Source organism: Ilyonectria robusta, assembly GCF_021365365.1.
Source record: "Ilyonectria robusta strain PMI_751 chromosome Unknown BGZ61scaffold_153, whole genome shotgun sequence".
NCBI lineage: Eukaryota > Fungi > Ascomycota > Sordariomycetes > Hypocreales > Nectriaceae > Ilyonectria > Ilyonectria robusta.
In genome coordinates, this window is record NW_025764587.1 from 1 (window position 1) to 11,525 (window position 11,525).

Sequence of the window (11,525 nt, forward strand, 5' to 3'; positions counted from 1 at the left end):
GAGCTATATTAAGTTATATAGAGTATACTAAGTATTTCCTATTATATTGGGGCTTAGCTATATTAATAACTAGCTATTGCTATTATAAATAGGCATATTTGCCAGGCTGGCAGCTATACCAACCCATATAATAATTACACTATTAGGGGCTAGGTCAATTCAATCTTTACATAGCAGGGCAGCTATACCCCGCAACAGAGATACAGCACCTATAGGTTAAATAGTACATTCCCAAGTAAGATGCAGCTAGCGCTGCTAGAGCTCTATATTCAGGCATCCGAGAAATGGCATCAGTTTCTACACCTACATAATGAGAATGATAATATAACAATAGGCCCGCACACATCCAATCCCACTATAGCTCTTTTATCTACAGCATCAAAACATCCACTAAAACCCAGGCCTCTTTCAGCAGATACTACACCAGCCAAGAGGGTCTATATTAACCTGACGGATACTAGAAGGGGGGAAGCACCCAATCTACAGAGCAAGAGTACAAGTCGCCAAGAAAGCTTCAATCTAGACGAAGATATTCTTAATATACACCAAGAAAGTACAACACTAAGCCCTACTCAAGTTTATATAAGCCAGTCCCCAATTACATTACTAGCATTAGAGACACAACTAGATATTAGCCCCTTTATTTATCTTACTAATTATTTAATTATTATATATAAGTAATATTACTTTATATCTATTGCCCAAGAAGCAAGATCCCACCTAAAGGCAGAATATCCTAGAATTACAGTTAAGGAGAGAAAGAATATTATTGCTATTATTCAAGACATTCCAGGCCTTATTTAAGACCAGGCCGAATTACTTTAATAGATCTTGCCACTACTATATACTATACTCATTCTATATATCAAGCCGCCAATAAAAGACAATTTAGGGTATAATACCTACTTATATATCGTCTAGAGCTACAATTAAATAGTAAAATATTATTATAAAAAGCACAGTTAGATTAATAGCTAGAAATAAGGCAGGTATATAAAAAATTTAAAAGTAGATATACTAGCTATCCCATAAAAAAGCAATATTCAATACTAGCACCTTTTTAAGAGCCAGGCAGCTAGCAATTAATTTAAAGTTAGCCAGGAAATTTCTAGATATAATTAGTTAACTAATTAAGCTATAAATCTAGAAGTAGCTAATTACCTAATAGTAGAGCATATAAAATTAAGAGATAAGATTATAATATATAAATATTACCATACCACAAACATCAACATCGCCATCATCATAAAGCTATTTATACATTTACCCGAGTATCCATTCATCATTTACAAGCTATATACAGCTACATTTATAGCCGACAAAGTAATTAGTCATTTATAAGCCTAATATACAGTAGGGTTCACAGCACAACAAATTCATAACATCATACAGGCCATCCCCGGCATTATCCACAACTAAAAGGAGTTGCAGTAATAATTAGTACCGCCCCCCATAACAGCCCCGATTCCATTCATCCCCCCGCCGAAGCACAACGGGTTTGGATGTGAACAGTGCCCGTATGTCGCCCGTCAGATCCAGCGTATCCAGCAGCATTGCCGAGACAAGCACGGTTGGGTCAATGACCGCAAGCGAGGCCGATCTCCATCGGTGAGCTGAGAGGATTCAGTGGTCCAGGCGACGAGATCGTGTATATTGGGTATCCTGCTGAGTCATCAAACTTGGATGCGTTCAGCGTCAACATGCAGACCGGCAAAGTTCGTGCCATTACAAATCACCCTGAGTATATCGACCCTATTGATGGCTCTCCGGATGGCAAATGGTGGGCTATTATGGATACCCGAGGTACAGATCGACAGATGTTCCTATCCGGTATGCGTAATATCCCACCTATTACAGATCTGGTCTCCGCCGCTATAACCTCATCTACACGCAATAACGGTGCACGGCGGTTCTTTGTGCCTTACCTTCTCGACAACTATGGCGACCGCGGGTCATATTACGGCCAAAAGATCAACGGGCCGGGCTTTGATGTGTTAGGCAGCGGGTCATTAAATGATCCACAGTGGAACGGCCGGGCTGACCCTCGGTGGTCTCCCGATTCGACTAAAGTCGTATACTGGGAAGCCCAAACCGTCTCCCCTGCTTGCGGTGGCCCCAATCCTCTACCTTGCTTTCAGTCTAAAGAACCCCAGGGTAAGGATGTTAGAATGGTCTTGGCCAAGTTCACTAGCCGGACACCTTCCAAATTCATCCCGGTCGCCCCCGTGTCGGACGAAATCCCATGGGCCGTTCCCTACTTAGCAGGAGATCGCCGCCGGATCGGCCAGTACCACCGCCGGGCACGTATAGGCTCGCCGCCAAATCTTCAGGCTATGCGTCAGTCACCCTCGCTGGAGCAGCGAATTCCTCTGGTATTATTGGCGTAGCAGTCACTTACAATGACTACTCGGACGACGGGGAGACGTTCCTCAACGGTTTTGAGAATGTCACCACGATACCGATGGCATCGACCGTTGCCCATCTCGACTGGTTCTCCGATTTGGTGCAGACTGGTCCTAACCTCTATGCCACGAAAAAGTCTAGCCCCGAGGGCTTCGAAGTGGAGATCGATGTCTTAACAAACATTTTCGATTCGAATGGAACTCTAACGACAACCATTAATGGCGCGGTCTATGAGCAGCCTCTCAACGGGGCGTAAGCATGCCCATTTAATGCGGAGTCAAACTAGCCACCCAGTGTCAATTGATTCCTGGGTCATTTTTCACATGAATGTTAAACGTGAGGTTTCTTCCATGATGCTCTTCATCGTGGGAACACACAGCACATAAAAGAAACCTATGCGTGTGCCAGAGAGAGCCTTCAATACACCTGACCATGATATTGGGTTAGGCATCTACATTAGTTAATTGCACCAACTTCTGAACGATCAACATCTTCAGAGCTACTCGTTGCGGTGTTTTGTCATTTTTGTTTCTACCCCACTTCCCCTCTTCTTTGTAGTATGTCTGCTTATCGTAATTACCAATACAGTGGTAGGATGACCTTGTCCCACTTGAATAAAAGGTATCGAGTCCAGACCTGCACCAAGGCTGGGCGGATTCAACTGCCGAACACTATTGCGACGAAATGAATAAAGTAACAGGACGGCCTAATCTAAGAGATTATCCGCACAAGCCGCCTCACTCGCCACTTCCAACACAACTGGTCAGTGTTAAGGTTGTACTTCCAAGCATAACTCCGACACCCGACAACACATACAAGCTCTCGGTGGGATCATACTTCTGCTTGATCTCAAACAAGCGATCATAGCTTGAGCCGTAAGAGTCTTTCTTGAAGTTAGAATTCATGGGGTTGCCCTCATTCATGTAAGATCCGGTATTCGGCGCCCATTCTCTCCAGACGGCCTTGAAATTCTCCTCGGCCCACCTTGCCGCCTTGTTTAGGGTATCTTGTGGCGAGAGGGTCATATATAGAGCCGAGGCCATACCAATGGTGTGGAGGTAGGTGGTCCGCCATGACGGAAGCAGGGCGCCGCGCATGCTCGGGTCAACGTTTCTAGGGCCTGGCCCACCCTGGAGCCCGATAACCATGACATAAATTCCACCGGATTCTTTGCGTGTGCCACGTTCAAAGTAGGATCTCACTACGGGGATAGGTAAATCGGATATCTGCTCCTGACCAAGCGGTCGAGTTGACATGAAGGATGGAAGCCCGGCAGTATTGCTCGGGGATGTGATCCTATCGGTCTAGTATGCGACATACCCGGAATAAGTCACCGGCTCAGTCAAGAACGCCCTGAACGCGCTATCGTAAGGGGCTTGGGTCTGCATGAGAGCGATGACCGGTGCAGCTATTGTTCTCAACGCCTCTACCGTGGTATTGAAGACGGTGAATCCCATTGATATCGACACACCTTTGGCTGCGATTCCCTGGATGGTGCCCGCCCCCACGCCGGCGTCTATAAGACCTGGGATAGCAGATGCCAGTGCTCCGAGAGCATTCCATGAAGCGTTGAAGGCTGCTGTGCCATTCCCAACAAGTGACAATACGACACTAGCTGTAATGACGGCGGCTCGAGCAGGATAAGTTTTAGTAGACTCGGTCACAACGCCATACTGACCTGCCCCTCCGCCTCGAACGGCCCATAGTAAGTCTTGATTCTGCGTAGCATCGGCGACGGGGATCTCCCCCTGCGTGGTAACAACTCGCATCTGGTAAATCTGATCGGCGGCGAGGCGGTATGTGCTCGACAGAGGTCCGTGGCCACCGCCCTGGATATGTCCTCCAGGGCCGACGGTGGGATCATTACCACTAATGACTACTCTGCCGGCGTTCATTGCAGCTCCGAGGATACGCCCATAGTTGTTGCCACTGCCGGTGATGAGGACATTCCCGGTAGTATCTGAGCCGGGAACCGGCCACGAAGAGCTGACGGTGATTTGGCACATGTTAATAGTCCAGATGGAGAGAGCGTATGTGCCGCTCGGCCGATGTATTCCATCAGCATGTTTTGATTGTCATGGAGACAAGATTGTTCACCTTCCGTTCAAATCATGTCCCAGTACCCTTGATGACGATGCGAATGTTTCGGTCCGAGGCCTATCTCATCGCTGCAGCCATCTGTTTTGCTCTGCAGTCGCGTTGACGACATATTGTGGCATACCACCGATATCACATCCTTGGTTTTCCATGTAACCAACGACGCCTGGCGGTAAACACGAGTTGTTTACAAAAAGTGGAGAGCCGCAGGATTCTGGCAAAGCCGCATGGAACGAGGCTAGACTCCAATTGGCCGCGACGGCGTCACAAGAGTCGGGAGAATTGAATGGATTTCCCGGATAGCAGGAAGACGTGATGGGCTATGACTTGATCAAGACACCATCGATTGTGACGTTGAAGGCGGCCCATTCATCTGTCGACGGCAAGCCAATGTCTAAAGGAGATGTCTTACATTGTGCCTGCACCACGATGATGACGACAAAGGCGAGAGTGCCTGCGATGCGATGCATGATGTCTGGCTTAACAAGATGTCTTCCGGTGGATGGATGGAGTAGCCCTTTAATGGGTGGAAGATATGGAATTCGGCGTCTCTATATAAGGATGACATGGAGTTCCCTGGGATAAGCCACACTCGCTACATTGGGGTTGCCAATGGCATTAGGCATTGCCTTGCTGAGATGAAACATCACATGCTCGGATGTTGTCTCTAAACCGACGTTCGTATTTGGATACGAAAATCCATCAATTATCGGCACTTATACAGAATAATAATAAGTGATTAATATCGCAGTAGCAATACGGAGACGTTCCCCGCAAAGCAAAGCCTCCAGCCGCGTAATAATTCAAGGTCTCTCAGGGAAACCTCACAATCCGGCGATAATACCGTAAGGGACAGGCAAAGTTTACATAGGTAAGCCCAAAGCTATTTTCCAGTTCGTACCAAAAGGCATAAAGTCTATTCAGCATTAATATCAATTAGAATCTTCACATGATTATCTTTATCAGTGACAAGTGCCTTGATACCATCCTCAACAACATTTTCTAGCCTAATCTTTGCAGTAATCATATCATTTGGCTTAATTACGCCTTAAACCCTTATTAGCAATATTATCACTTGTAGATAGCTTTATAATATCTTACCTGTTCGAAGATGCTCAATAACAGCTTGAAAATCTTTGTCTTGATATCCAAGGATAGACTTATAGGAGCTTTCCTTAAAAGTTATCCAGTTAGGGTTAAATGGAATCTACTTTTTCCAGATTGCTACATTAATAATAGTTCCCCGTATCTTGACAGCCTCGCAAGCCTCCTTAATACTAAAAGACTGTTAGTTCAGCTAGATAATACCACGTCAAGAAAATAGAAAGACACACCTGGCAGGAACTCCAGCGCAATCGAAAACAACATCAGCACCTCTGCCTTCAGTTGCATCTAGAACGACCTGCTTGATATCGTCTGTAATAGAGTTGACAATCTGGGTTGCACCAAACTGCAAGGCAAACCTTTGACGAGCGGAAGCAATCTCTGAAACCAGAATCGTCTTGACGCCCTTGGCCTTAAGACACAAGATAGTAGCCAAGCCAATAGGCCCACCTCCAATAATCAAGACGATCGAGTCGGGGTTGAATTCAGGCGCGGCAGTGACGGCGTGCCAAGCGACGGAAAGCGGCTCAACAAGGGCACCTATCTCCAGAGTCAGGTTGTCGGGCAATAGGAAGACTTGGGCAGCGTCCACGCAGACAGCATCGCTAAGCCCGCCGCCTCCTCCGCTCAACCCCAGGACGCCGGTATTGTGGCAGACGTTCTCGGCGTTGGCGGCGCAGGCCACGCAATGGCCGCAAACCATTATCGGCTGCACGGCGCATCTCTGGCCGATCTCGAAGCCGGTGACGCCGGGCCCGATCTCTGTGATGGTACCGGAAAACTCGTGGCCGAGCGTGACGGGGATGCTCTCGCCGGTCACGGGGTGTGGTGTGGTAGGGCAGAAGGTAGGGCCGCCCAGATACTCATGCAGATCTGATCCGCAGATACCAACGAAAGCTGGGGCAATCTGGACACAAGCACCAAGTCAGCGTATGGTCTTCCATCTGTACTTGTTGCTACCGTCTGTTCGGGCTTCATTCCAGCCTCACCTTGACCTGGCCTGGGCGCACCACAGGCGCCGGAACCTGCTCGACGCGGACATCTTCTCTCCCGTAGTACCGTGCCGCCCGAATCATGGTGGGGAAAGAACCAACGGGGGTTTTGTGCATCGTATGTATGATAATGGAAACAATTGGGTCTTGGAACTCTTGAGGCTAGGTTAGGTACGATTCGATGCAGATACAACTGTCACCCCCTTTTATACATATAACATGGCCTACAGCTTGCGGGGTTCGGCATCATCTGACTCGATACCTTAGGAGGATTACCCACTAAAATGCCTGCAGAAACTAGGATATCGTCTCGTGATCTTTAGATCCAGCTTCCATCTCCGCTTCTTCCGTTTCTTTTCTGTTCCTGGACAGGCTGTCCGAGGCTTCGGCGACCCCGCACTTTCAACCCCTCAACACTGCCGAATGCCAGGCCATGGCATCAAAATGGTAAGGCCGAGCATTCGATTCAAATAGATTCGATAGATATCTAACCCCACCTACTTTGAAATAACTACCTCGGCACTGCTTGTACAATCATGTGCTAATACTATAACTGCTAAAGGTGAATAGAAGGGGCCGAGAGTGTATTGAATAGTGGCAAAAGAAAGTTTATGGAAATAGCTTCAGAGGCTGATAAATATTGTTTTAAAGATGGCAGTTGTCATCTATTGCTACATGCTTAGTTAGCAATTTCCAGTTAATTCCACATAGCATAGAAGAGGTATATAGAGCTTGCTTGAAAACCTCAAGCAGCAAGAAGCGGAATAACAAACACATAATTCACTCTAATATCTGACAGTAGAAACCTCGGATGTAAATACTTTGTCTAAACGCCATTTGTGAAATCATTTGCTGATATTATAATTATCCCGAAGCTAGACTGAAAAAGTCAAGAGTGTGGAACTCGGGTGTAAATACTTGCCGAGGCGCTAATTATGAAATCATTTGCTGATATTATAATTATGCCGAGGCTAGACCGAATAAGTCAAGAGTGTGAAACGTTGGGTAGAAATGTTTGCGGAGGCGCTACTTGTAATCTTATTTACTGATGCCAGAGCGAAACCAAATAATTCAAGACTTAGTCATACACATAACCTCTTTCTATATACTCTCCGAAGCCTCCCTACCTAGTTCAGGCTAGTAGGTTGCAGTATATTTATCTTATTAATAGGGCTTAATAGTATTGGAAAAGCATACAGCAATTCTATAGCTGAAATGGCTGCAATCGTCGCCGAGATAGAAGGACTGGGTCTTATTCAATGCCGAGCCAAAATGCGGGGTATTACTCTCTAAAATGGGGGTTATATTAGTTCGAAACTTAGTTTAGAGTATATCATAGACCAACCTCGGGACGAGGTTGGTAGGCGGCGCCACACAATACCAACGGGTAATCGGCAGCAGGTGACGGGGCTGCCGTCATAGGACCCCAATTAACGTGTAGTGTTTTTTTCCACCCGCTTGGGAGTCTGAACTGTGGTCACGGCGCTTTATAATATTGAAGTGAAGTCTATTAACAGACTTAGCATGCAGGTAACGAGCATGTGATCCAACTTCTTATAATAGCTCATAATTAGGTTCCTTGGAGTTGGTGCCGTTAGCAATGCATATAAAACCATTGCCTCACTTCTCTCGTGCCCACTTCCCCGCGATCGCAAACACACTACCTAGATAAATCGCCTATTGCTACCTCGTTCACTTCTTGACCATGTCTTCTAAGACCAATTTTCGAGTTATCATCGCTGGAGGTGGTGTCGCTGGTCTTACACTTGCTAATGCACTGGAGGTATGACCTGAATACCTATTGAGGTGCAAGCAGAACGGTTCTGACAATCAACTAGCAAGCCGGCATCGATTATGTGCTGTTGGAGTGCCGAGAGACAATTGCTTCTCAGGTCGGCACATCTATTGGCATCATGCCAAACGGCTGCCGTGTGAGTTCAGTCCTCTCCACTTCTAAACCCCTGGTTCCGTTTCTTGTGATCTAAATACGCAACGCTGACTTTCTCCCTAGATCCTCGATCAACTTGGACTATTAGATGAACTGATGGAAAAGATGGTGCGTAAATAACAATGATGCTTGTGGTTTCTCCCTTAACGTAGGATAGGAATCTGTATTATGGATGGCGGATCGCGACAATCGAGGGCACTTGATTTGCCCTCGATCTGACGTGAGTAAGCTTGGACAGGCAAGGTGAGTAGTGAACTTCCTTATTGGAGTCGCTATGGCTAATCATACAACAGGACTGGGTATAACGCCTTGTGGGGAGATAGCCAGATTCTCTTGCAGGCCTTGTTTGACAACGTCCAAGATGAAAGCAAAATCTTGACACGCAAGAACATTGTCGAGATCGATCATCAACCACACGGAATAACTGTCAGATGTGATGACGAGTCTTCATTTGAAGGAAACATTCTAGTCGGTGCCGACGGAGTTGCAAGCAGGGCCCGAGAAGAATTGTGGAAGCTGGCCGAACCGAGACAGCTAGAGCTGGTGAGACAAGACAAGAACAGTAAGTTCATTTGGGCACCTGTTTTCCCTGGTCTAGGTATCTCGAATTAGGACTACATGCTGACACGCTCGAGGCATGATTGCGTCTTCAGTCCAACACCTCGAAGCAGGAGACTTCGATATTGGCTACGACACCGATCAAAGTTCTCTCGTGGTAACCACCAAGAATGGAAGAGCCTACTACTTCATATTTGAAAAATTGAATGTGCAATATCCACTCAGGAATATCCCACACTATACTAGGGCGGAGACTGAACAATTCGCCATTCAGCACGGAGACATGCTCATTCGGCCAGATCTCAAGTTCTCTTACTTGTGGGAGAAGACAACTTCGTGCCAGCTTGTTGCTTTGGAAGAAGCCAAGTTCAAACTGTGGACGTGCGGGCGAATCGTGTGCCTGGGAGACAGCACATACAAGATGACTCCAAACGTTGCGGCTGAAGGCAATGTCGCAATCGAGAGCGTAGCGGCGTTGGCTAATTCGATCAAGGCTATGGTGGACCGACATGGCGGAGAACCTCCAACTGAGAGAGAAATCGAAGAATACCTCCGTGGATATCAGAAATGTCGAGAGGAGAGGGCGGCATCTGTCATCGACGCTTCTGCTAAGCATATACGCTTACAGGCTCTTCGAGGACCCCTTGAGCGCGTCTTCTTCCGGCTCTTCTTCCCTATGCTGGGCGACTTTTTACAAGACATGGCCAGCGACATGGTCATTGGTGCTACTATGCTTGAATATCTTCCACCGCCAAAGGCATCCCTAAGTGGAACCATGCCCTTCAACCCAACCCAGGGCGACGGTAAGAAAGAAAGTAAGGTGAAGAGAGCCCTGGCGATATTACCGATGCTTGGCCTGTTCTATCTCGCCTCTAGAGTATTGAACGCCGAGAAAGCATTCCCATGGTTATTTCTGGCGCTTGACACTGGCGAGATATCTCTGGATACCGACCGAATTTCCATATAGAAGACTTTCTACAATATCAACTGGCTGGACGAAGCGTAAGTTTTGTGCAAGATTCCTATTGTACTGATATACTAATCATCAATATTCACTAGATGGGCTCCGATTAATGTGTTCTTCCTGCCATTTATAAACAGGCATGATACAGTATCTCGAGGGCAGGTCGCCTCTTGCTTAACTAACTTGGGGATTATCATTACCATTTGGTCTATTGAGTCTGTTCGCCGGGCTAATACCTTAACCCTTGCTCAGCTGTATGTTACTATCCCAACTTACTGAATGTAGCTGACTCTGTTGCAGGCTATTTCTATTCACGCTACTCGGCCAATTCTTTGGCGTCGGTCTTCTAAGCCCTCTATATTACTTTATCCACTACATTAGCTCACCCATTAAGAACTTCAAGGCGACTAACATGAGACTAACGCGCATGAACTACATTCGGGCTATCCAGCCTGTAATGATTCTCGCATACTACATCCCAACTTACGCCATGCTATTTTGGCCATCGCTTCCTGTTCGCCAATCATAGCTATTTATCTGGCAAATGTTCCCCATCTGGACAGCTGTCGCGACTTTTATTTTCTCCTACGCCTTTCCCAACACGATGATGCAAGATAGGATCACTGCCCCGAAGCGTGACTTGCCATTGATTCGATACACTATCGGTACCTTAATCGTTCCCTCTGTATGCTTTTGGCTCAGGGCCTGGTTTACTGCCCCTTTTGGCACAGCGGCAGGTTTCCTCCCGCATACTTTGCCCCCTAATACATCCGACCTAACGGCCTTTGCGCGGGAGTTCTTAAAGTTCGACGCGGCTTTCGTATTCTCGGCCACGTTAATGTGGCTGGGATATCTCTTCTGGGACATGAAGCACGCCGGGATGGTCCAATCCAGCTGGCTGAAAATTGCAATTTATGCAATCAGCACAGCTGTTGTGCTTGGACCGGGGGGAGCGGCTGGGCTGGGATGGCTTTGGAGGGAAGACATAATCACTAACAAGAGACACAAGGCAGCTGTTGTTCAGGGAACCGCTACTAAGTTGAGATGATGCCATATTATAGGCTGCTCCAGAAGTCATCGCTAGATCCGGACTACAACGCCGAATCAGGAAATTGGAGCTAAAGGCTTCCCCCTTAACCCTGCGATCATGTGTGCTGAAGTCAGCCCCCCGGATATCCCCTGTTTCTTAAAGAGGACTGTTGGATTGTCACCCTGTATTGCGAAACCTCTGATAGATCGATGTCCTGACCTTAGTCAGAGGGGGCGTGAGATAAGATAAAACGCCTCTCGAGAAAAGAGGGGGCCGGAGGATCCGGGATCAATACAATGATCATCCTTAGTCTCCACATCGTATTGAACACTATCTCTGTGATCGAATGTGCCGTACGCTATCCAACAACGACCATTAATAGCGGATGCAGTTGAGCTACCTGTTGTTAACTATCTTCACTTGCGTCTT

At 47.0% G+C, this 11,525-nt stretch overlaps 4 protein-coding genes across 4 annotated transcripts; 2 read left to right on the plus strand and 2 right to left on the minus strand.

Annotated features, from left to right (window-relative positions):
• Nucleotides 1–1,519: 1,519 nt before the first annotated feature.
• Nucleotides 1,520–2,659, plus strand: BGZ61DRAFT_501285 (uncharacterized protein; the record flags this gene model as incomplete). Its single annotated transcript, XM_046251679.1, has 3 exons — nucleotides 1,520–1,570; nucleotides 1,614–2,227; nucleotides 2,263–2,659. The coding sequence occupies 3 exons, from the start codon at nucleotides 1,520–1,522 to the stop codon at nucleotides 2,657–2,659; spliced, it is 1,062 nt and encodes a 353-aa protein (XP_046092941.1).
• A 481-nt stretch (nucleotides 2,660–3,140) lies between these two features.
• BGZ61DRAFT_501286 (uncharacterized protein) lies at nucleotides 3,141–4,970 on the minus strand (the record flags this gene model as incomplete). Its single annotated transcript, XM_046251680.1, has 5 exons — nucleotides 3,141–3,707; nucleotides 3,738–4,363; nucleotides 4,527–4,560; nucleotides 4,608–4,820; nucleotides 4,854–4,970. 5 exons carry the CDS (start codon nucleotides 4,968–4,970, stop codon nucleotides 3,141–3,143), a joined length of 1,557 nt encoding a protein of 518 aa, XP_046092942.1.
• Nucleotides 4,971–5,416: 446 nt separating this feature from the next.
• On the minus strand, nucleotides 5,417–6,680 carry BGZ61DRAFT_488211 (chaperonin 10-like protein; the record flags this gene model as incomplete). The annotated part of the gene is made up of 5 exons (XM_046250084.1): nucleotides 5,417–5,547; nucleotides 5,602–5,669; nucleotides 5,712–5,777; nucleotides 5,835–6,511; nucleotides 6,594–6,680. 5 exons carry the CDS (start codon nucleotides 6,678–6,680, stop codon nucleotides 5,417–5,419), a joined length of 1,029 nt encoding a protein of 342 aa, XP_046092943.1.
• A 1,621-nt stretch (nucleotides 6,681–8,301) lies between these two features.
• On the plus strand, nucleotides 8,302–11,114 carry BGZ61DRAFT_501288 (uncharacterized protein; the record flags this gene model as incomplete). Its single annotated transcript, XM_046251681.1, has 8 exons — nucleotides 8,302–8,379; nucleotides 8,608–8,652; nucleotides 8,702–8,787; nucleotides 8,838–9,106; nucleotides 9,180–10,008; nucleotides 10,204–10,320; nucleotides 10,367–10,580; nucleotides 10,701–11,114. The coding sequence occupies 8 exons, from the start codon at nucleotides 8,302–8,304 to the stop codon at nucleotides 11,112–11,114; spliced, it is 2,052 nt and encodes a 683-aa protein (XP_046092944.1).
• Between the last annotated feature and the right edge of the window lie 411 nt (nucleotides 11,115–11,525).